Below are 23,243 nucleotides of genomic sequence, written 5' to 3' on the forward strand. Positions count from 1 at the left end.
TGCTGCTGATGGTTGCCTCCCAGACATCCCAGCAGGACAGAAAACTGACCTACAAAGCTATCATTACACCGGAGAAACCGTGCTCTAGCCATTTGCATTACAAAGCAGAAATAAAAAGTGGGCTTTTTATATTTTGTGTGTCTTGTTTTCCTTGGGCTATTTTTTTGTCTTATGTTGTTTTTGTTGTTTTTTTGGTTCAGCATAACTTGAAACGTTTGAAAGCTTTTCAACCTAAATGTGGGGGGAAAACAGGTAAGGCATTATTTTTGCACAAAACTAGCATTCCTAATAGTGCAAATGAATCTGGTACCTCTTAAAACGGTGAGAGGTCATACGCTCACTAGAATTTAGGTTTTCTTTCTATGGCTTGACAAATCCATATCCTCTAACTCTCACCAGAGCTGTCACTGTGGTCCAAAGGTTAGAGTCCACCTTCTGTGCTCAGCAAAAGGTTCTGCTCCTATGCAAAAAATCTGACTTTTAAATTAGGCTATGAGTGAAAGTACAACTTGGATTTGTAAGAAACTTTTCTCTGCAGCAACAGCTTATCTGGACAACAGTCTTTCAAAACGAGCCCCGTAGCTCAAAAATAGTCAATCTAAACCTGCGTCATCCTTTCCCCTCCCCTGAATTAGCTACTACAATATATCCAAAAAGTTTAAGACTTGGTCTGAAAATGTCATACATACAATGGGGATGCATCCGATCTACTATTTGATCATCTGACAAAACTTGCATAGCAAGATGGAATTCAATAGCCTTGTTTGTTGTTGACAATCCTCTGGAAGACTTGAAAGTTAACCGCAGGACTCAAACCATTATTCATCGAGTATCAGAATGTCCCTGCCACATGGAAGCAGACGTATAAATGAATCAGGAATCTGAATACTGATACCAGCAAACTAAGGGGCAATTTAGGGGAAGCTGGGCTTGTTCCAAGTGCCCATAATTCTAAGTCTCATTGCTATTGAAACCTTCCTTCTCTTAAGTTTGATGCACAACTACATTGAATTCCAAAGAAAATGAACAGGACCTTAACACTATTGTCTTAACACATATGCACTGCAGCCAGTGCAGAAACAGAACAGTGTACTCAAATTAATGCTAAATTTATTATTGCTGATAACTTACGAGTTATTGCCATTTGCAATTAGAAAGTCCCAGTTACCAATCAGAGCCTAGAACTGACTCCAGAAAACCTACTACACTTAAAACTCTTTCCTGTAGAAATTGGTCAATGGTAAGAGGTTATCACAACTTATTGCCTTTCTATTTTTTCTAAAATATAGCCTATTTCACGTGTGATTTTTTTTGTTTGGGGTTTGGGGTTTTTTTGTTTTTTTTTTTTTTTCTTTTCCTTCTTTCCTTGTTCTTAAGGAATCTGTTCCGGTTGGGGACCCTGGGAAGTGTGAGTCACCCGAGTCTGGAAGTTCATCGCTTGAACGTGAATGACTACTGTATTGTTGGAGGCCAGCTGACCAGGGATTGCCAATGGCTTGGGAACCCCGCCCCCGCTGGCCCACAGGCAGCAGTTAGGGAAGAGGATGTCAAGAGGACTGGTCAATGGGGCCTCAGCTGCCCTCTCTCACAGACAGACTTCCCAGTGACCTCGCTCTGCACCGGTCCTCTCCCCTCCCCCTCCCAGGGCTGCAGGCTGAGGAGTCATATTCCCTTACATTCCAGCTGCCCCCCCTTCAGGGCCCTCCAGGGGTGACCGTCAACACTTCTCTCCTCCCACTGGGACATTACACACAAGTCCCCTCGAGTTCCTCAGGCCGCGGAGCTGCTGCCTACAGACTGCAATGCAACAAGAACAGCCTGGGGCCCACGGTGAACATGGTTTCCAACCCACCACCATCCTGGAAAGTCAGTCAGGGGCTAGTAAACGGTACGTGAGGGTGTCTAGAACCATATCTGGTTCCGTGTATTCGGGGAACCAAGAGTTTGTGCTTTGGGAAGAATAAAAACTCACGAGGCTTCCGTAAGCCTCTCCCTCTTCAGAAACGCACCTCATTCATTCTTAGTGTTTAATTCCGCTTCTGTAGTGCGGTCACAGCCTACTCTTGTGTTTCCTCAACAAGTTGCAAATAACACACACTTCTCACGATGTATAAATGACTGAGAAAAATCCATCCTAAGGGCGAGTAAGTGTGTGTGTGGCTCAGGAGCTGGCGGGGGGGCGGGCGCCGGGCGCATCAGGAGGCCAGGATGCTCCTGCGGATGAAGTCTGTCCTCCGGCCCATGGCGCTGCCCGCGGGGATGCACTTCTTCTCCGAGGCCTCGCTCTCGGAGTCGCTCATCTCCACGTCGGGGGCGTAGCCGTCACTCTCGGTGTCCGACTTCAGTTTGCTCTTCGCCCTCTCCTTGGCGGGCCCGCGGCCCAAGCCCAGGTAGGGGTAGTCCGTGTGCGGGTGGCAGATGGCCCCGGGCGCGGGGGCCTCCGGCGGCGGCCGCTCCCCCTTCTTTGGAATCCGGAAGCCCCCCCAGTTCTTCCCTGGGCTGGCGGGCGTGGTAGGCACTTTGACTGCGGTCTGGTTGTAGCTCCCCCGCATCAGGGAGCCATTGCACCTGGGCAACCCCTCTCTCCTCGTGCCCGGCGCCGACTGCCCCCCGGCAGGGGAGGCGGCGGCCCTCGCGGGGTCCAGATGCCGCGGGGACACGTCCGTGGACCTGAGAGGCTTGTGACTCTGTTTGAAAGGCCTGTCCTTCCCGTCCCCCTTCCCGGGGTCACAATGGAAGCGGTGGTCCCTCCTGCTCCTGGGATCCGGCACCATCGCGCCATTTCTCTGCTGCGCGGACAGGAGGCGGGCGTCGGCCAAGGTCTTGTCCAAGCTCCGCAAGCTCTCGGGGATCCCCGCCGCCTCCCGGTGCAGGGCCTGGGCACCGCGCCCCTGGCTGCCCTGCAGCAGGGCTCGCGGATGCGGCTTCTTCAGGGAGCGACCCAGGGAGGTGCCCATCTGCTTCCGGAAGAAGGCCGAGTGCCACTTCAGGTCCTCGATCCTGGGGGCGTCGGGGCCCACCGAGGGGCTGTTGAACAGAAGCACGCTTTCCAGGGAGGCGGCGGAGCAGGACGAAGGCACACCTGCGGCGGACAAGCAGAGAAAGGGGGGTTACCCTGGGAAGGGAACGCCCGCAGACAACACAGGGGCCCAGGTTGTAAGGCGGCCGGTCCGAGGACAGGTGCACCCGCCTGGGAATCAGCACCCGAGCTGCACACAACTAGCAGGCTGCCTTTTCTCACAGCCAGAGTCACAGCAGTTTTCATGAAACCACCTCTTTTCAAGGAATACATTGGCCTTCAACACAAGAGCTGACCTGATTTTCCCAGGGGAAAGGGCCCAAGGGGAGGCGGTGGTGGCCGGGCGCTTTCTCACCTCCTGTGGGCAAACAGAGCAAGGCTAGGGCCAGGCTGCGGCTCTTAGGGCTCCTCCCCAGACGGGTGTGCGCCCTCACAGCGCTGTGATGAGGAGGAATGTGTGGAACTATGAAATGGGGAAGGGAAGGTGTTTATAAGCATCCCGGACATACAGTAAATGTTTTTTAAATGTTTACGATTAGATGTAAAACCCATTGGTGGAATTAAACTGAAATGTAACCCAATATGAGATAAGTTAAATTGGTCTTTTTCAAACATTTTTCATGGAAATCACAGTGAGAACTGAATTTCACATTACTCAGTAAAAGCCCACTTTTCCTGAAGTCTTACTGTCCATCATCTGATAGGCACTCTGACCTTTTCTGTTTCCCTTGTTTTTAAAGCTAGTGATGAACTACTCAGCTCATCTCACAACCCACTGAGTCCTAACCCTCGGTCTGAGAAGCTGGGTGAGTTCATCAGAAGGGCCACGTTCCCGCCTGGGCCTCAGAGCGGGTTCGGGGTTCTGTCTCCTGTGGGGTGAGAACCAGCAGGAAAGTGGGTTCCACCGGAGTCCCAGGCTGGAGCGCCCGTAGGAACCTATTGCCGAGCAGACACGGACCAAGCATGAAACGGAACAGAGCCAGCGACTCTCAACACAGAACTGCCACCATCCAGGGAGGGTGCATATAACCTGCAAGCTTGGAAGTGCCTGCTTTCTCACGAATCAAAGGTCAGGGTCCGCCTGCACGCCACACTGGTGGTTCTTTCTCACCTCCTGTGGGCAAACAGAGCAAAGGGGGGCGGGCGTTTTCTGACTCGGATTCTCTCTACTTGACCTGGAATCGTGTTTCTCTAGAGTCTCCGACGCATGACCTCTACAGGCAGCCTCTCCACTGGGGACACTCATCCAGCAGAACAGCCCTACCCGTCCTCAGTCACTCACAGCAGAGCCTGAACCATGACCCCTGAATGACACGGGAAAGTCACGGGCGTCCGCGCTGCTTCACTTGAAACCACATGTTGCACAGGGCAGGAGAGGGGCTGGCAGAGGCAGAGCCCAACTGAGAGTCTAACACTGGAAAAGGAGGGACAAAGGCCCTGGGTGTGCCCTGCACCGGCGGTGGCTCCCACAGGGACCACATGCTGCGCTCAGCCCTTCCCACTGGTGTGGTGGGGAGGGCCGACTGGGTTCCCTTTCCTGCAGGAGCAGCAGGACTTGAGTGGAGGGATGCATTACAGCTGTTACACAAACATCCTCACCTGGCTCAGGGTCTCAACCACTTTGCCAAGGAAAAGCCTCAGCCGGGAAACGCAGAGCTGCCGGCAACACCCGTGAAAAATGACTCAGTGAAATCAGATGCACATGCTCTTTACAGCTCATCCTCAGAGGTAATCTCCCTTTAAACACTTTAGCAAAAGTCACAGAAAGCCCCCAGCGCCCCCAGGCACAGCCTGCACTCAGCACTGCCCAGCTCCAACGCGGCTACGGACGGGGACCTGCCTGCTTCCTCAGAGGAAAAATCATGCGAATAGTCAATGAAGAGACAGAAGTTCATTTTAAAGAATCTGAATTGAACTGCTGTTACTTATGACACCCTACTTAGGAAATTTTATTTTGAAAGTTTGATGATATCAGCTTGATACATTCCTCGAGAAAAAAAAATCTAAGATATTATTAATACATTAATGCCATTAAAATTATGTATTACTTCAAGAATGTCACTTAATACTCCATAGGCTTTTTTCTCTTTGTTCCATTGACCAATTTACAGTAAGTCCTCACTTCACGCCGACAGGTTCAGCGACGTCCCGTGAAAGGGCACACGGGAAACCAACTTACCAGAGGCCAATTGATATTGAAACAAGTACACAAGGGTGGAGTTCCCATGGCATCTCCTCAAAGTTCTAATGAAATGACATTGAGCAAAATTACGCGATGTGAGGACCTCTGTACCTCTGGTCACATTTATCTGGTTGGTTTGGGGCAGTGGTCGGCAAACCGCGGCTCTCAAGCCACATGTGGCTCTTTGGCCCTTTGAGTGTGGCTCTTCCACAAAATACCACGTACAGGGAACGTTGTGGAGTGAAAGAAGATGTAGTGTCGAGGATTGAGAAAGGTATGTTGAGATGGTTTGGACATATAGAGAGGATGAACGAAAGGAGATAGACGAAACAAGTACACAAGACGAGGGTTGGAAGGGGTCAACCTCAGCGAACGTACCTCAATCAGATTGAGGACGTTTTTAGCAAAGGCCAGCTTAGGAGTACCCTAATTAAGTTAATAACAATGTACCTACCTATATAGTTTAAGTTTAAAAAATGTGGCTCTCAAAAGAAATTTCAGTTGTTGTACTGTTGATATTTGGCTCTGTTGACTAATGAGTTTGCCGACCACTGGTTTGGGGTAAATCAGAATTCGAATTTCAACACTATATAGGGTGTAACAACACTATGGGCCCTATACGGTATAGGGTGTAAATGTTCCCACGTGTCAGAATAATCTACAGCGAGCCAGCCATGACTCAGCACAATGCAAGTATTTCAAATGTTGCTACTATAACTTTAAAGGGCAGACAGGCACAGAGATGAGACGAGACAAGCTCACCTAAGAGCTACCTGTGCCCTGAGACCGTGATTCTGCCTGACCCACGCTCAGCACATCACCTTTTCTGAAAGCCTTCTACCCTGCTTCCCGGCACTGATGCGCACAGACCGACAGTGCCGAAAGGCAACTTTGGTTCTGGACCCAACCTCTTCCACAGACCAACAGAGTCCCAGGGAGGTTACACACGGGCCCAACTGTGTATTTGACTTCCAAGTAATTGCGGTGGTTTTTCCTTTTCCCCTTTGGTTGGCCCAGAGCAATGTAAAATCGAAGGCACAAAATACATAAATACTTGGTGCTGAATCTCCAAAAGATGCAAATTCCACCTACACCAAAAAAAGTCCACTGGGATGTTCTCTAAATGTAGACATATGCCTTGAGCACGGTCTTAGGATCCACTGAGCATATGCTACAGGCAGGGGCCAGGCTAGGTAACCCACACATCTTCTTAGGTCTCCCCATGATGCCTTACATTGATCAAGTGCTTTGCAATATAGAAGTTACACTTTCATTTGAGCCTTATAACAGTTCCCGGGCAGTAGCTGGAGATACCGTCCTCAAGTTACTTATGAGGAAATGGGGCGGCGGGGAAAACTGGAGACGTGCTTGTTTGGCCCGGACGTAGAGGATAAAAGATGCGACCCATATTTGAGGCCAAATCCTTAGCCCTTTCCCCTGTACCCATGCCTCAGGTGCTTAAAGGTTTCCTTTACGTATGCAAGTCTGTGCTTCTGAGGTTATCCTGTCGGATACAAGGAAATGAAAGGAACTACTCTTGCTTTCCTCAGCAGAGCGTTAGGCGTGCAGCCCCACCTGCCGCCGGAGCTGCGAGGCTGATGCATACCTGAAACTCTTTCTTGCTCCAAGAGCTTAGTGTAAAGATTGAATATCTGTTCCTGGACTTTGCACACAGATCGCTTAATCTTTTCCCTGCGGGTCACCATGTAAGTGAGGTTCCGAACCTAGAATGTAGAGAATAAAGATTCTAAGTAAGCAATGCATTGTAACAGTACTTTGGTGGGTGTTTTGTTGTTGTTTTTTTACCTGAGAGGAAATTGTCCTACTAGGGCCTTGAGTGACATCTGAAATCAAAATGTACTTTAAATACGTTATCCAATCTCTTATCTCGTTGGGGCTGCTAACAAGGATTCCACACATACCCCTCCACGCAGGATGAGATGGTGGGAGGAGCACCTACAGGATCCCACAAAAGTCCCACCGCCTCCACCACACCCAGCCTTGGACTCATCCCAGCAGAGGGCCGCCGGGGCCCAGTTGGGACCAGCTATGTCTCTCCCAAGGACCCGCCCCGGCACCTGCAGGTGAAAGGCTTTAGCGAGGTCAGAAGCCCCTGCGCTGCACTTCACCCAGCACCTTCTGAAGGGGAAGTGAGGGCAACACAGGGTCAAGGGCAATCAGAAGAGAAACCCACCCCCTGCACAAGGCTCACCAGAAGACCCAGTGGTCTCCAACAACCCAAGTGAATGTCTCCGTCAGCTGGGCACTGCACCACCTGCAGCTCACGGGCAGCTGATGCTCACACAGAACATGCCGTCCAGCTCTGTCTGAGTCACACTTGAGACATGGATGCTGCCCTCTTCCTGACTCATTTGTACGGAACTGAAAAGACCCAAGTGCTCCCAGTTCCACTCTGTACCTGACGTTCGACCCCCGGGGATCACGTGCACACGCTCGAAACTAACCAACATAGACTCAGTCCTAAGCCACCTGGGATCAGTCAACACAGAAACAAAACTTAAAGGATTGGTCAATAAACCCCCTGAAATCCTTCAGTCCTAAAACCTATTGGTAAACCTGACCAGACTCCGTGGGCCTGAACGCACAGATCTCAAAACACAGCAGAGCAGATACACGGTCCGGCCTCCTGCAGGAGGACATGGACAAGATGTCCCCAACCCTCCGTGGCAGCGGTGAACAGTGGCTCCTGTTCCCCATCAGCTCCCAACTCTCCTAAAAACTCTTTCCTTATGCTTGGCAATCCCTTCCCCCGCTGCCTGCCTTGAAACATAAGAGGTCAAAGGTCCTTTGCCATTGGCAGTGAGGATGAGGACCAGCCATACACACAGGACTGCACCAGCTTCTGCAGACACCGCCCCTCCGTCTTCAGTCTGTCCTGAGCCCCAAGGATTCCCGTTGGGTTCAAGGTGAGAGGACATGAGACTCTCACCTTGCAGAGTCTCATGCAGGAGCTCGCTGGCTCCTGCATTTACATCCATGTGCAATGTATTTAGCATCTTCCTAACACTTCTTCACTGAAAAAGAATATAAATCTAACATTAAAGACCTGAGAAGAAAGTCTCCTCCCTGTCTCTGAGTAAATATTTTGGTTCTTCATCTCACAGCCTCAGACCCCCAGGCCAGGAAGTAGGTGTCCTTTATTAAAACCCTGACCAACTGGGGACAGAGGTGGCTAAAAGGCTATTCTCGTTCATGAGCATTCTTCCACCCAGGGAAGACTAGAGTGGGAGCTCAAAGAGAAAGAGGCAAGACCTAGGTAGAGGTCACAGATTCAAAACCTTTGGAAAACAAACAGGAGAATCTGGCCTCCGGAAATGGGAATTAATTCTGGCTCTAGTCTAGGGATAGGTTGTTCTTCTCTTCCAGCTGGATGTACAGCAGAGACACATCTCTCCCTTGAAATTATCCACAGAAACAGAGACCCGGGAGCCAGAGGCCAGGACGGTGTGTATTATTCAAATTTAATTTCAGGGGCTTCAGCCACTCCCCAGGGAAGGCCTCCATCTGGCTGCTAATTGGGAAATCCCCACTTCTCTCCCCCACAACCTCTGATGAGAAACATCCAACTCTAACCCCAAAAGGCAAAGGCCCGGGTTCACTGTGAGTTGGAACAAATCGGCCCCTGAAGAGCCCAGGCCTGGCTGTTTAGAAGAGTGAGCACCCTAAACGGTACCCCCTGGTGCACGCATGCACTCCTCACAGGACAAGGGCACCAGCAGCCCCCATGTGTAAAGCTGAAAGGAGGCTCTGCCCTGAAAACAGACCCTGCCTGACCCTTCCTATACACTCCCCACAAATAGGCCAGCAAGGAGGTACCCCAAAACACCAGCTCACGGTGCACCCTCACACCACGTGACACCTGAGTCAGGCTTTCATCAAATGCAGCATTTGCCGGCCCTGGCAGGGTAGCTCAGGTGGTTAGAGCATCACCCCGATTTGCCAAGGTTGCTGGTTCAATCCCGTCAGGGCACATATAAGAATCAACCAATGAATGCATGAAGAAGTGGGACAAATCGATATTTTTCTCTCTCTCTAAAATCAATCTATATATGTATATGTTTCCCTACACAGAATGCTGCCCCCCAATCCCAGAATTCCTGGAGTCAGAAGTGGAGCCCAAAAATTGGCATTTCAGGTTTCCCGGTAATGCTGCTGGCTGGGGACCTCTCTGAGAACCGCTGTCCTCAGGAGTCCAAGAGTGCTTTCAGGGTTTTCTTGAATCCCAAGCACTGCTCGCCACACTAAAGCTCAAGGTGCCTTCTGTTCAGGGACAATGGTAGCTCGTTTCACAGGTGGCCGTGCCACTGGGCACCGAGTGGACAAGCCCCAGGACCGGCCCCTCTGGATGCCCCGTCTGATGTAAAGGCAGCGTGTCTATCCCAGCAGGCACTCAGCTGCCTCTCGCAGCAAACCACATTGAGGGGGAAGAGTCCCACGGGAGGTGAGGCCTGGGGGACTTGCCGTGACCAGCCACCACTCATCAGCAATCACGTCTTCTTAAAGGTGTGGGTTCCCAGCCCCTCCTGGAAGCCATCCCTGTCCTTCCTGGTCCAGAACTGGTACCAGGTGTGCAATGCCTCGGGGTGTGTCTTTGCAGGAAAGAGCAGTTGCCATTATCATTTGTCAGCTGTTTGCATTTCTAATGAAGGCTGCTCATGGGTCAGTTTGGGACTGACCACGGACCCTGATTGTCCCGGGCGGTACCTGATTCTGTGTGCCTGCTATGATGTCCTACTGTGTGAAGTAGGCAGAACAAAGAGACCATATGTTTATGATTTGTTCTGATGAGCCTTTGGCCTGATACACTTCTTGTTTATAATTACAAAAACACGTGGGACTCTCTGGGGCACGGCAAAGGTTTAATCTTCTAAAGCCCCACCATCACAGGCCTCATGGCACATTTTGGAAAACTGTGTATTTTTCATTATAATAAGCCCGTTTTAAACTGACACTAAATACCCTAAAATCTGTTAAGCTCTTTATTAAAGTAAATGTAAGTAATGCCACACACACACACAGAAATCCTGATTTATTCCCTGTTTCTCATACATAATTGGTATCATTCTACTTAAAAAGCAACAGTGATGACTCCAAAAAGATGTTTAGAATTTAATTATAAGTCCATGTTAATCTGAGTAACTTAAGCACAGAAAAGAGTTAGTACACCACAAACATTTTCTACACTTTTATTTTGTGGTGATTGTGAGACAAACACAGTCCAAACATCAGACTTCTCGTCCTCCCTCCTGAGGACTACCTGACTCCGGGCTCGAGCGCCCAGGACAGCGGTCGTCACCTACTGGCTCCTCGCCAGAGTTCCAGCTTATCCCTCTGAATCCCTTTCTCCTCTTAACAAAAACACCACACATCCGTGTGGTCGGAGGCGAGGTCTTCTGCACACTCACCACCAGGGGGCGTGTGGGAGCATGAAAGCCTCAGCCCTCCTCCCCCCTCCTGGCCTCGCCTGACCCCAATCCTACCCTGCTCCCAGGAGGGGCGTCACAGCTGGCCCTGGGTCCTGTGCAGACAAGGTCTCCAGTGAACATGTAAAAACACTTGCACGCCGATGCCACCTCTCCCAGAGCCGTACAGGTCCCTCTGAGAGATCTGCATCTTTTGGTTCAACACTTCCATTCGCCCTATGCTCAGACTCTCATTTCTAATCATCTGAGGCAGCCTCTCCCAGGCAGGTGAGTACTTCCCACTGAGCTCAGGGAGGTGCGTTAACTGTTTCAGGCCAGAAGCCGAGTCCAGCCGAGTCCAGCTGTGCGCTAATGAATTTAATCAGTCGGGAGCTGCCGCAGAAGGTGCTCTAAGACGCATCTCCAATTAGCAAGCCTCAGTCAGAAACTACCTACCGGGAGCAGGAGGCCCTGGGGGGAGACAGCCTCTCCTAATTACACCTGTGCAGGAAGGGAAGTCCACCTGGGACTCTCCAGGTCACGGGTGGAGGCACAAAGCAGCAATAGCTGAAGGAAGCGGCAGTGGCCCCAGGCAGCACACAGCCGCCTCACACAGCAATGCGCAGTGATCCTGTGCGTGCTGAGCAGGACGGGACCCCCACAACCACACATGACACACCACAGACACACGGGACACAGACACACATGCACACGTGATAGAGACACACAGCCTCAGGGATGACGTAGCACCTCACTGCCAGGAGGACCTGTGGCAGACGCGCCTGTGTCAGTGCTCGCACACACGCCAGCACCCACAACCTGCCCTGCCCCTCAGCACAGGACGCCCATGAGCCAGCCAGGAATAGGGGGCAGAGGCAGCGCCCCACTCTCCTCAGAGCCACCCTGACCAGCACCCGGTGTGTCCCAGGCTGAACGAGAGATCTTAGCCCCCTGCCCGCCCCACCATTAGGCAAGTCCGTTCTAACTTGTTTTCTAACCGTTTGCAAACAATTCTGGGCCAATCCCTTGGTCATTTTCCTGGGGCTCAGATCTTTCTAGCTCTAGCCTGGAGGGAAAACACACCCCATTTGATCTTGCAGAAGAACAATAAGGATTAATGGGGAAATATTTAAAAGTAAGTCACAGAGAAGCCCCTGTGCGAGCTTCCCAGCCCAGGGACACTAAACGGACACACCCTCATGCTGCAGTGTGTGCGGGGTCTGAGCGAGCGACCGGCCGCCACGCTGGCTCTGCGCAAGCGTGGCCTCTGAGCAGTCCTCTTCTCTAAGTCACTACAAGGTGTCAGTGTCAATCATTACCCTCTCCAGGTCCTGCCGCAGGTGCGTGAACAGCTGCAGCCTCCTAAACAAGACATCCTGCTCCCGCTTCGCTAGATTGTCCTCTTCGTCTCTCTTTGGGGTGATGAGGGGCTTGTTGAAGTTGACCTTCCTCTTCAGCTTCCAGTACTGGTACAGGAAGTCCACCACTTCCTCGGGCAGCCGCAGGGCCCTGGCGACGTCCAGCAGGTTGACGAAGGTGTAGAAGGCGTCTTCCAGCTGCTGCAGCTTCTGCTTCCGGACACTCACCCGGTGGGCCTCCTCCTGCTTCTGCTCCAGGCTGGCGAAGGGCTCCAGCGGGCTCCGGGGGGAGCACTCGGGCCCCCCGTTCTCCTGAGCGGCCCCCGCCGCGAGGCTCCCCTCGGCTTTCCTGTGGGAGCTGTGCTTCGGGCAGTAGGACTTGAACTTGACCTCATCGTTCTCCGCCAAGATGGTCTTCATCTCCAGGCCCCGGTCGAAAGCGCAGGTCACGTGGAAGGCCGTGCGGCAGTTCTTCACGGAGCACTGGTGAGGACAAGAAGGAAGACGGTCACACAGGACAGTGGCTGACGCCCCTCGGTGCCGGGGACCCCAACACACAGCAGAGCTGCGCCCAGCGTGGCCATGACAAAGCCCCCGGAGTTAGCCCTGGCACACTAACCCAGTGGCATTTTAAATAAGGCTTGAGAGTTCAGGAAACTTCAGATGGAAGGTTTCGTGAACCAACCCTAACTGTCAGATGGGCCCCTGTGGCCCATGGTCTGGGACAGACCGCCTACACGAGGCCGTGTGGCCGGAGCGGGGCTGGCACTGACGCTACACGCAAAAGAACATGTGCTCAACTAGCAGAGTGCACGCGGAAGCACTGATGTGCTTTTTCTTTGGATCTGAGCTCTCTACTGTTTACATAAAAGGCCGGGATGACAGGAACCTCCTTGGGAGGAGTGACAACTAGTCGGAGGTTTTCCGGGAACCTGAATGCTCGCTCTCACCCCGGCCAGCAGAGCCCAGCACCAGCGGGACATTCCCTCCAAGCCTGCCACTCAGGATGAGGCAGGTGAATGCAAACTCCTGAAGAGAAAAAAGAGCAGGAGACAAGGAGAGCCCAGCCCAGGGAGGTCGGGACGAGTCTCCATACCCAGGAGGGACCCTCGCACGATGCTTCCGGGGCAGTGGAAGTGGCACTAGGCCACATGCGCCCTGCCTGGCGGAGCTGGCTGCTCCCAGCGGCCCCTGGGACTGGCTGTGGTGGCAGAGAACCACGAGGTGCCCGACCCCCCGGGTCAGGAGGCCACCTGGAGGCCAGGCGTCGTGGCTGTGTCTCCCTCCCTGACGAGTCTCCTGCTGGCCCCAGCATCGGGGCTACAATCTGCAGCTTAGAGGGCTGGCGGCCTGGCAGGAGAGCAAATGAGGTCTCCCATCTGACCTCACTGGGTGAACCCCTGGAAGAGGCTGCTAGCGGTGACTGAAACCAGTCCCTTAAAAGCAACTGTGTCGTGTGAAGCCAAGTGACTAATCTGCAGCTTAGAGGGCTGGCGGCCTGGCAGGAGGAGAGCAAATGAGGTCTCCCATCTGACCTCACTGGGTGAACCCCTGGAAGAGGCTGCTAGCGGTGACTGAAACCAGTCCCTTAAAAGCAACTGTGTCGTGTGAAGCCAAGTGACCTGGGCTGGCCAGGGCTGAGGGAGTGCCCTGGGCCAGCTGAAAAGCTTAATGACACTCATTCAGCAGCCGAAATCCATGACCACGGAGGGCAGAGGATGGAGCTGGGGCTTTGCTCCCATCATTGCAGTATATAACAGGTCGTGACTCACTGACACTCAGGACTTCTCCCGTTATTATACAGTCTCTTACCCACAAGTACGGAAAATCCAGCTCCCTTCACCATTCCCTCCTCACCAACACTTACACCAAAGAAGAGAAATCTATAATTTTACCTATAAATAACCTCAATTCCCAGGAATGTGTGAAATCGGCAGGACACACACACACACACACACACACAACACACACACACACACACACACACACCTGGCTGCCACCATCAGAGCATGGAGGAGGGCTCCTCCCGTTAGCGCAAAGCCCAGGGGGTGGGAATAGGCTCGGATGCCGGAGACACGGTCTGGGTTTGGCTCGCACTACACTTAACCCAGGCGCTCGGCCGCCAGGAGGAAGGCGCTGCAGCGGAATATTTACACAGGACTTTGTAAAGGTGCCAAACAGCCTTCCTTTGGGTTTTCCGATTCAGGTTGACTCAGCAAACAGATGTTACAGAACCATAAACCACAGCCTCCACAGCTGCAGACATTCCAGGGAGGAATTCTTTAATAACATCAGCCCATTCTGTGCAGATATGAAAAATCACCAGCCTTCCTTGGCCTCTTCTCTTTCAAATGAATGTTCTGGGAAAAGAGGTCAACGGCCACAAAAATCGTCTGACTATCTTTCTTCAAAAGAGAAACAGAGACCCTGTTCGCCCACCTCCTGTGAGGACCAGGACGGGTGCTGGGGAAGGCAGAGACTCGGCCTCCCGGGGACGCACGGCAGGTAACTGGGAAGGAAAGGATATCCACCTTCCTGGGTTTGCAACGCTTGTTCCCGCAAGTGTTCACACACACACGCACACATACACGCACACGCACACCTCTAATGCGTTCTTTTTAATTCAAGGCTCTTGCCATGTGCTCGTTTTAAGCAGACTCTATTCGAATACAAAACTCTGCACTGCTTTCAAGGTCCGCAACCCGATCCCACCAGCTGTCTCAGGCCTCACCCTCTGAACATTTCTGTTCCACTCTGGATTCTCGAACACCAGTATATAATGAGAAACTTTTAAAACCACCAGTCAGTGGGTACCTTAACGAAAGAAATATTTATCGGCCATATACAAATTGGTTTTGCCAAATGAGGTCATTTTCTTAAAACTCATGTCTGGCAGCTGGACCGAGCTCCTGGAGTATGCGCCTGCTCAGAGTGTGACGGGGACCGAGAGGGAGGCCGAGGAGGAGCCGTGGCCCTGAGCTGGCACCTGGCCTTCCGGGCCACCATCAGCGACATGCGCCGTTTGCAGACGTGGGGACAGCACTGCAGGCCTCGAGTCATGACTATCTGGAGATGCCAATAACGTGAGGCCCAGAAATTAACTTCAAGTAGTTTTAGACAACATGAAAAAGGATAGCATGCCTGTATATTCTCTCCTTAACTCTATCTACCTGAAGATTTTCTACACTTGTCCGTGGGCAGACAAAGAAGAAGCAGGCAAGGTTTACATAACAGCTACAGTGCGCACACGCGGTGCACGGAGAACCAGACAACCAGGCTGTGTTCGGTGCAGCACCTCGTGGTGTCCCTCAGCCAGCTGTGCCGGGCTGCTGCCACGCTCCACCTGAGACATGACACCCGCACACCTGGGAAACCAGCAGTGTCAGGGCAGCCGGAGGTGGGTCACCTGCTCAGCCCGCAAACAGGTAAGAGGGTGGCCCACCCTCCAGTGTCAAGGCTGGCTCTTCCCCGGAGGCATCTGCCAGGCTGGGAGCAGGGAGGGTGCCACCGGACAAACTGACCGTCCTCGCAGCTCAGACGGAGCCCGAGTGGCGTGGGCAGACAAAGAAGAAGCAGGCAAGGTTTACATAACAGCTACAGTGCGCACACGCGGTGCACGGAGAACCAGACAGCCAGGCTGTGTTCGGTGCAGCACCTCGTGGTGTCCCTCAGCCAGCTGTGCCGGGCTGCTGCCACGCTCCACCTGAGACATGACACCCGCACACCTGGGAAACCAGCAGTGTCAGGGCAGCCGGAGGTGGGTCACCTGCTCAGCCCGCAAACAGGTAAGAGGGTGGCCCACCCTCCGGTGTCAAGGCTGGCTCTTCCCCGGAGGCGTCTGCCAGGCTGGGAGCAGGGAGGGTGCCACTGGACTAACTGACCGTCCTCGCAGCTCAGACGGAGCCCGAGTGGCCCTGTGAAGGCCAAACTGGCATTCTGCTTACACAGAACACAATCTACCCACAACACAGGATCAGACCACGCTGGAGCCAGTCCTAGCCTCCCCATAAGAGCGTGAGACCCCCATCCTGCTTCCTGAATTCACCTTCAATCTCCAGAGTTCACAGACACACACCCCAGCCCCGACCCAATCCTGCTCCCTGCGACACAGGGAAGAAAATGAAGCCGCTGGGACTAGGCCATACCTGTATGGAGGCCCCAAACTTCTCGTTGCAGAGGCTGCACACCAGCGCCCACCGACTGCTGGGGATGTGAGACACCTTCGTGATGGGCTCCATCTTCTCGGGGCTGCCAATGCTCACCTAGGGCCCAAGAACAGCGAGAGTGCGCCCGAGGCCGTGAGACCGACCCAGGCTGAACACGGGTGGCAGAAACTGGAAGATGTGCTACCTCCCGTGCCCTCCCACCAGACAGGGGCAAGGGGCACTCGGCCTCCTAGGAGGGGCACACCCCTAACTTTAACGCATCAGCACAGCTCAGGGGACAGTTCGGGGACAGGAGAGCCCAGAGCCCAGGGTCCATTCCCTCCACCCTGAGCGTCTGGGAGTCATGTGACGCAGACGTGCCAGGTCCCAGAACACTCAGATAACCGAGCGTGCACTTCTCACCTGAGCCTGAGGCGCCACCACCGCTCTGGCCCACCTACAGCGGTCAGGGCTGAAGGTGGAGCATGTCTACACAGACTGACTTTAGTGTCTGTCTCGCTAAAGAAAACCATCCTCTTCAAACCGGAAAGATTACTACACAGTGGAAAACTACCAAGACACACAGCTCTCCTTGGCACGGGGCCTGGGTCACTGAACCGGGTCCCTGTTAATAGCAAACCACGAGGCCCGGCGCTACCGGGACCCGAGGCATGAAGCCGCAACCCCAACCGTCCCCAGATAATTTTCCTCAGGAGGGAAATGCACCAAGAATCATACACCAAAAACGCTGAAATTTGAATCGAAAATGATATTCTCCACAGTGAACCATGCAAATTAAATTAGTCAAGGTCTGGGACTGGAAATAAATTACACCAGACCTGAAATTAAAAAGGTTGAGGCTAAGGGAGAATTCCAATAAAAATCACAGAAATGTGACCTAGAGCAGTGGCTCCTAACCATGGTGGCGTCCCGTGGACCGTCGCCAGGCGCAGTCCTGGGGGAAGGGCTCGGCGCCCAGGCCACAGCCGAGAAGCTACAGGTCTGCTCCTGGGGCCCGTGTCCCGGTGGGAGGTTAGCTGTGATGGACAACTGAATCGAAGCCTGAACACCATCCTACACACTGCTGCCTGGTTAATATTTCCACAAGTTTGCACCCCCCGGCTGGAGAGAGGTGCGATGGAGATTCAGCTGAAGGGGGGGAAACGGGCAGCACTTAAAAGGTGTCCTTTTCCTCATCAGCTACAACGTGGCCCATTTGTGACCGGCTCCCTCCTCCGCCCCAGCTAAAAGCCAGAACCTCCTGTAAGACCACACGTACCTCGGGGATCCACAGAGCACAGCTGACGTGGACCCACTTGGTCCCGCTGCGGGTGGGCTTCATGGCTCCGCCTTTCTTGGGGCACAGCAAGCACTTGGGCTGCACCCCCAGGGCACACGTCCGGCACAGCCAGCTGCCCTCGGGGACCTTGAGGATTCCATAGCAGGCCTGTAAGGCACAGCGCCCCGAGGAAAAGAGAAAAGAGAGAAAGTAAAGGATTCATTTTTCCCGTTATATCTATTACTTTTAAAACACCCAGAAGGGCCCTAACCGGTTTGGCTCAGTGGATAGAGCGTCAGCCTGCGGACTCAAGGGTCCCAGGTTCGATTCCGGTCAAGGGCATGTACCTTGGTTGCGGGCACATCCCCAGTGGGGAGTGTGCAGGAGGCAGCTGATCGATGTTTCTCTCTCATCGATGTTTCTAACTCTCTATCCCTCTCCCTTCCTCTCTATAAAAAATCAATAAAATAAAAAAAATTAAAATAAAACACCCAGAAGGATTTTAGCAGGACAAGCGGCAAAACAGAAGCACTCTTGTGCCCACCTCACAGGGACCCTCTCCCTTGAGGTAAAAGGCAGCGGGAGGTGCGTGACGTCTGTGGGTACAATATGACTTGCTCACCACCAGGTGACTGTGAACACTCCCCGAGGACAGAAAAGGTTTGCAAAGAGTCTGCTCTGCTGTGTGGCTAGGGACACCACGGGCCACCCAACTCTCAACACTGAGCCGAGGGTCCTCAAGGCAGGGCTCGGGGTTAAAGAGGGGAAGCTGTCCCCCGCTTCCTGGTGTGGGTGGGATTCAAAGGGAGAAAACAACACAGGGCAACGGAGAGCCTCCACAGCTAAGAAACGCGATGGCAACCACACACCAGCTAAGGAGCATCCTCGTTCCCCAGGCTCCAACGCTGCCAACCGGATCCCAACACTCTCCCCAGTGAACCCCCAGGCCCAGAAAGGGGCGACTTTCTAGACCGAGAGGATTTGGTCCTTTTAATTGATACTTAGAGCAAAACCTGTTCTGCACAAGAAGGCCAAACTGCAGAAATCAAGCTTTTACAAGCAAAGTCGCTAAGATGGCTCAAAGCACGAAAAGGCAACGTGTTCAGTAAGTGAGGAAACGAAACCATGATGGTAGCAGGTTCAGAGCCTTCTAAACACCAACTGCGAGCCGCTGTCCTCAGATGAACTGCGAGTCAGGAAGTCGGGAGACAGGCACGGGCTCCAGCCCTCCAGACAGGAAAGCAGCCCAGTGCCGTCTGAGAGCGCAGGACGCAGAAAGGAAACCGCAGGGATGAGAGCGGGCGGAGTGAGCAGCCAGGCAGAGCTCAGGGCGCAATGTCAGCGCCGTGAATGAGCCACTGTCAACACAGACGGACGGGAAACAACTTTAAATAGAGCTAAATGACTCTAGTACAGTTTCAAACACCCCAAGGTTTCTGTCAGGCATCCTAGAGACAGTCACAATTGAAAAGATCATTTTTTTTTTTACTAGAAAAGCAAGTCTAAACAAAATTAAAAGATTAAATAAAATATGCCTCTAAGTCAAGCCCTGAAGAACGTCTCAAAAGAAAAATGAACCACAAGGAAATGCTAAGGAAAGACACAATGTGGTTATGGCAGGAGGAACAAGACCAGGCAGAGGGGTCGCTGGGGGCCCAGACACCCCAACTTCCAGCTCCAATGGCCACTAACCCACAGGGGCCCTGAGCAGCCCCCTGACATCAGTTACTTATCTATGAAACAGGGGGTTTGAGAGCTTCCACGCAGAACCCTTTTTTTCAAACAAACTGTTTCTCAGGGGCAAAATAAGCAAAATAGGAGAAAAAAAAAACTCTGAAAAGTCATCCAAGTTAACAGCACCAGCAACAAAAAACTGTGGTAGTCACGGTGTCACAATCTGTCACAGCGAAACCCTGCAGGGATTCTCCATCATCCCAAGGAAGCGTCCTCGACAACGGGAAACCCAGGCTGCGAGGAGGGCTCCAGTGACTGCAGCGAGAGGCTGTGTGTCGCTCTCTCAGGACGAGCGCGGCGGGACCACGGCAGCGAGGTCTCCAGGCAGAGCGGAGGCCAAGAGGCAGGCACATCGTACAGAAAACGATAATCCAACAAAGTCCCAGAGCAAACCTGACTCTTCTCCCACGAAGGTCGCCGAGCAACCTCCACACACGTCTAAGTGAGTTGATGTCGGCATAAACAGGTGAATTCACAGAAAGGACCTCAGGGTCGTCTTTTAAATCCTAACAGTGACTGTGAACGTGAGTCCCCACAGAAATCCGAGTCGCTTCATTATTGCGTGAAAAATAAACGAGAGGTGAGAAAGACGGAGACTGTCCCAGTGTCCACCCTTAATGACGCCTGCGGATTGCTTTTCACAGAAGGCGGCGAGCCACCATCAAGCCCTATTGGGGTCAATCAGGGAGGACAGGAAATCCATTTCCAGAAAAGGGAACTGCTTCCTCTTCTTAACAGCTCAGTGTACACACTAACACATTTGCAAGTGTCATGGGTTAAACTGTACCCCAGAAGGAGATGTCACAGTCCTGACCCAGTACCTCAGAATGCAGCCTTATGTGGAAATAGGGTCCCTGCAGATGTGGTCAGTTAGGATGAGGTCGCCCTGGGGGAGGGTGGGCCTCGAATTCCATGGGACAGGGAACCCTATAAGAAGATGTCAGGTGTGAAGACACCCACAGGAGGGCACCATATGGCGAAGGCAGACACAGCTGTGCAACTGCAAGTCCAGGAGTACCAACGACGGCCAGCAAACCACACGACACTGGGAGAGGGGGAGAGGCGGGGAAGGATCCTGGGATGATGGGCCCTGCCGGCACCTGGCCCTGCCCGCACCTGGCCCTGCCCGCACCCGGCCCTGCCCGCACCTTGCTTTCACACTTCTAGTCTCCAGAACAGCAAGACAGGTTCTGTTTTTAAGCCACGCAGTTTGTGGCACTTCGTTATGGCAGTCAGAGGAAACCGATCCAGCTAACTAACCACCTTTTCAAGGTTTCTCAGTGTTCTTAATACCTGAACTCAGGTGCTGGCGGCGGGCAGAGGGGCGCATATATTCTTTTTAAGTAAACCTGACTTCCATGGGCAGGACTGAGAACATGTAAAGGAGAGAGAGTCTCACAAAGGAGTCTATGCTTCTGGTTGTAAAAGTATCGAGAAATACTTCAAACACTGAGAACCGCTTAGGACAGTGAGATGTCGGGACCCATTTCTTCACTCCCTCGGGGCAGCAGGAGAACAGCCCCGTCTGGAGGGAGGCCCGGTCTCTCTGGGTGCCCTGGTGGCAGACGGGCTCAGGCCCGGTGCTTCCGTCTGGGCCTCGCTGCCCACATACCTGGTGTACGCAGATGTTGCATTTGTCACAGAACACCATCTCGTTGCCGTCCTCACCGTCGGGCGACTGGCAGACGTCACACACGACGTCCTCGTCGTACTCGATGCCCAGGCCCTCTTCCGTCTCGATGGCGTGGTTCATGTTGTCGGAGCAGCGCTGCTCAAACTCCTCCAGGACCCTCTCCATGGTGCCCTCGTCCAGCTCCGGCATGCCTGGGGGCGCAGAGCTCGCATCAGTAACCCCCGGCCTCAGGCATCGCCAGGCATCCGTGTGTTTACATGTGTGAGTAATTTGCAGTGAATAAGTGATATTATAAGTAAATCCATCCTGAGCGTCCCACACATTTTCCGTTGCATGCCCTCAGACCCTTCCACGGGAGACGCTGTGTTTTAAGTACAAAACAGAAGATAAACCCCAAAAGGGACCGAGGATGTTAACTGCACTGTCGTTCAATTGCCCTTTCATTACAGCGTTATACATAAATGGTCATGGGAGTGACCTGACCCCGGGCTGTGGCTTGGGTGTTTGTTTGAAAGCTTTCCTCACTTACTACTTGTGACGGTGCCCTGACAAGATTCCCCCGTGAGCACTGGATGCTTTTACCCGGTTCATCCCTCTTCACCCTCTGAACTGACTACATTGAGAGGCACAGTTAATCAGACACATGAGAGGCCAAAACACAAGGACTGTCGGAAGCCTAGGAGACAGCTCATTGTGAATCAAATAAGCTGCATTCTGAGGCAAGAAGGATCAAAAATCCATCTCCAGTGGATCTCGTGGTTATAGCCAGCGGTGGGATGAGACTTCTATTTTCTTCCACGTGTGGATATGGTCCAAACTCCCTACAATGAAGATACTCACGCAGACAGAAAAAAAGAGACTGCAAATACTCTCCAGACAGAACACCGAAGTGGCAAGAAACAACAGAAATGTCATTAGAGCCAACAATGACTTCTGTGCGCTATCGCAAGTTTAAAACCATCAAATTAACACTCCTTGGGTTTTTAAAAAAATCTGAGAACTGCCACAATAGAGCTGACAGTGTGATAAGCCCTAAACACTTATTCAAAAAAGCAGCACCAGCCATCGCAAACCCTGGTTAACTCTGAGACAGCCTCTGCGTGGCCAGGTGCTCCTAGTCTGTAGTTCTAAAAACACCACTGGTCTTGAAAACAAATCCTATGCCCTGTAATTAATTCTTACCATTAAAAAGACCAATAAAAGCATGTGTCCAGTTTATGTTACACAGCTGCCTACGTACCGGGCACTTCCTTCCGACTGAGGAGTCAGCCCAGGACTCGTCACTAAACCACCTCAAAGGCACCAGTGGCTCTGGCTGTACCCTGTGCCTAACACAGGCCACTGGTCAGTCAAGCGCACCTGGTCTCTACAAAACTGCTATAAAGCAGGCCGTAGGTGGATGAAGCTGAAGCAGCATTCACCTCCAAGAGAGCTCTGAGAAGACTGTGAAGTCTAGTCAGTGCACTGAGCTCAGTCTAGACTTCACAGTCTTGCTCATCAGGTCACCTCGAGAGACCCTCAGCAATCAGAAGTGCGGAGGGAAACCCGCATGCCACCCGGTCTCCACCCTGGAGATGCAGTGAGTGTGGCACAGAAACGCCGCCCTCCTCGCGCAGAAAACGAGCAAACTCAGGGAAAAGAGACGGCTGAGCAGGGCTGGGCACCAGGGAGGGGCAGGGCTCCTGGAAGGGCGGGGCTCCGGAGAGGACAGATAGCTGGGGAAAGAGGAGGCAGGAACTCCAGCTTAGGAGCAGGACCTGGTGAGGAGGCATCGCTGTGGGGTCGGGAAGGGAGCCGGGCTGGAGTGGACTCAGCGGCGGGGGCAGCGATCTGAACTGCACCACTGGGAAAGGAATGCCGGCCCTCTGTGGTCCAGGGACAGTCACTTAGTGTCTCTGGCTTCCGTGCTCGTGAGGTACTTAAGATCAGGGCAGGGCAGGAACCCTGCCTCCACGGCCAGTGGGAAGGCCCCTCACTGGCCCGGTCCCTGAGTCCATCTCAACGGACAGCGCTTGTTACAAACAATAGCACGGGCCTCACCCATCTCCTTGAACTCCTCGTTGGTCAGCTCCAGCCATGCGGCGTCCATGTCATTGAGGTCATATCGACACACGCCATCGGCCAGCGCACGGATGTCCACGTAGCCCAGCTCCGGGGGCTCGGAGCCTGAAGAGACGATGTATTTCTTGGGCCTGATGAACATGAGTGACTTCTCTTCCGACACGACCCTAGTTAACAGCAAACACGAGGCAGCCGGGTCATCCTTTCTGCCACAGACCAGCCAGGCTGTGCAAAGGCCCCAGGGGAGTCTCCACCGCCACCCAAAACCCAGGTCATCGCCAGACTAACATGCTTAAAGTCCTGCCGTCACTGCTAATAACACTAAGGAGTCCTTAACACACCCAAAGGGAAAGACATCCAAGTGCAAACCCTGCAGAAGTCTTCAAAACCAGCTCCTTCCACTCGGCTT

At 52.9% G+C, this 23,243-nt stretch overlaps 1 protein-coding gene across 4 annotated transcripts in view; it reads right to left on the reverse strand.

The window, feature by feature from the left end:
* Window positions 1–157: 157 nt before the first annotated feature.
* Window positions 158–23,243, reverse strand: part of JADE1 (jade family PHD finger 1) — a 56,288-nt gene continuing 33,202 nt past the window's right edge. For all 4 annotated transcript variants that reach the window (XM_005877750.2, XM_014548993.1, XM_014548992.1 and 1 more), the window contains 7 exons: window positions 22,814–23,001; window positions 20,753–20,964; window positions 17,407–17,574; window positions 16,128–16,244; window positions 11,944–12,465; window positions 6,808–6,925; window positions 158–3,082 (listed from right to left, as the gene is read on the reverse strand). In XM_005877750.2, the coding sequence (XP_005877812.1) occupies window positions 2,196–3,082; window positions 6,808–6,925; window positions 11,944–12,465; window positions 16,128–16,244; window positions 17,407–17,574; window positions 20,753–20,964; window positions 22,814–23,001 (2,212 nt within the window). In that variant the 3' untranslated portion in view covers window positions 158–2,195. The remainder of the gene's footprint in view (window positions 3,083–6,807; window positions 6,926–11,943; window positions 12,466–16,127; window positions 16,245–17,406; window positions 17,575–20,752; window positions 20,965–22,813; window positions 23,002–23,243) is intronic.

This window comes from Myotis brandtii, unplaced genomic scaffold, assembly GCF_000412655.1.
Source record: "Myotis brandtii unplaced genomic scaffold, ASM41265v1 scaffold53, whole genome shotgun sequence".
Taxonomy (NCBI): domain Eukaryota; kingdom Metazoa; phylum Chordata; class Mammalia; order Chiroptera; family Vespertilionidae; genus Myotis; species Myotis brandtii.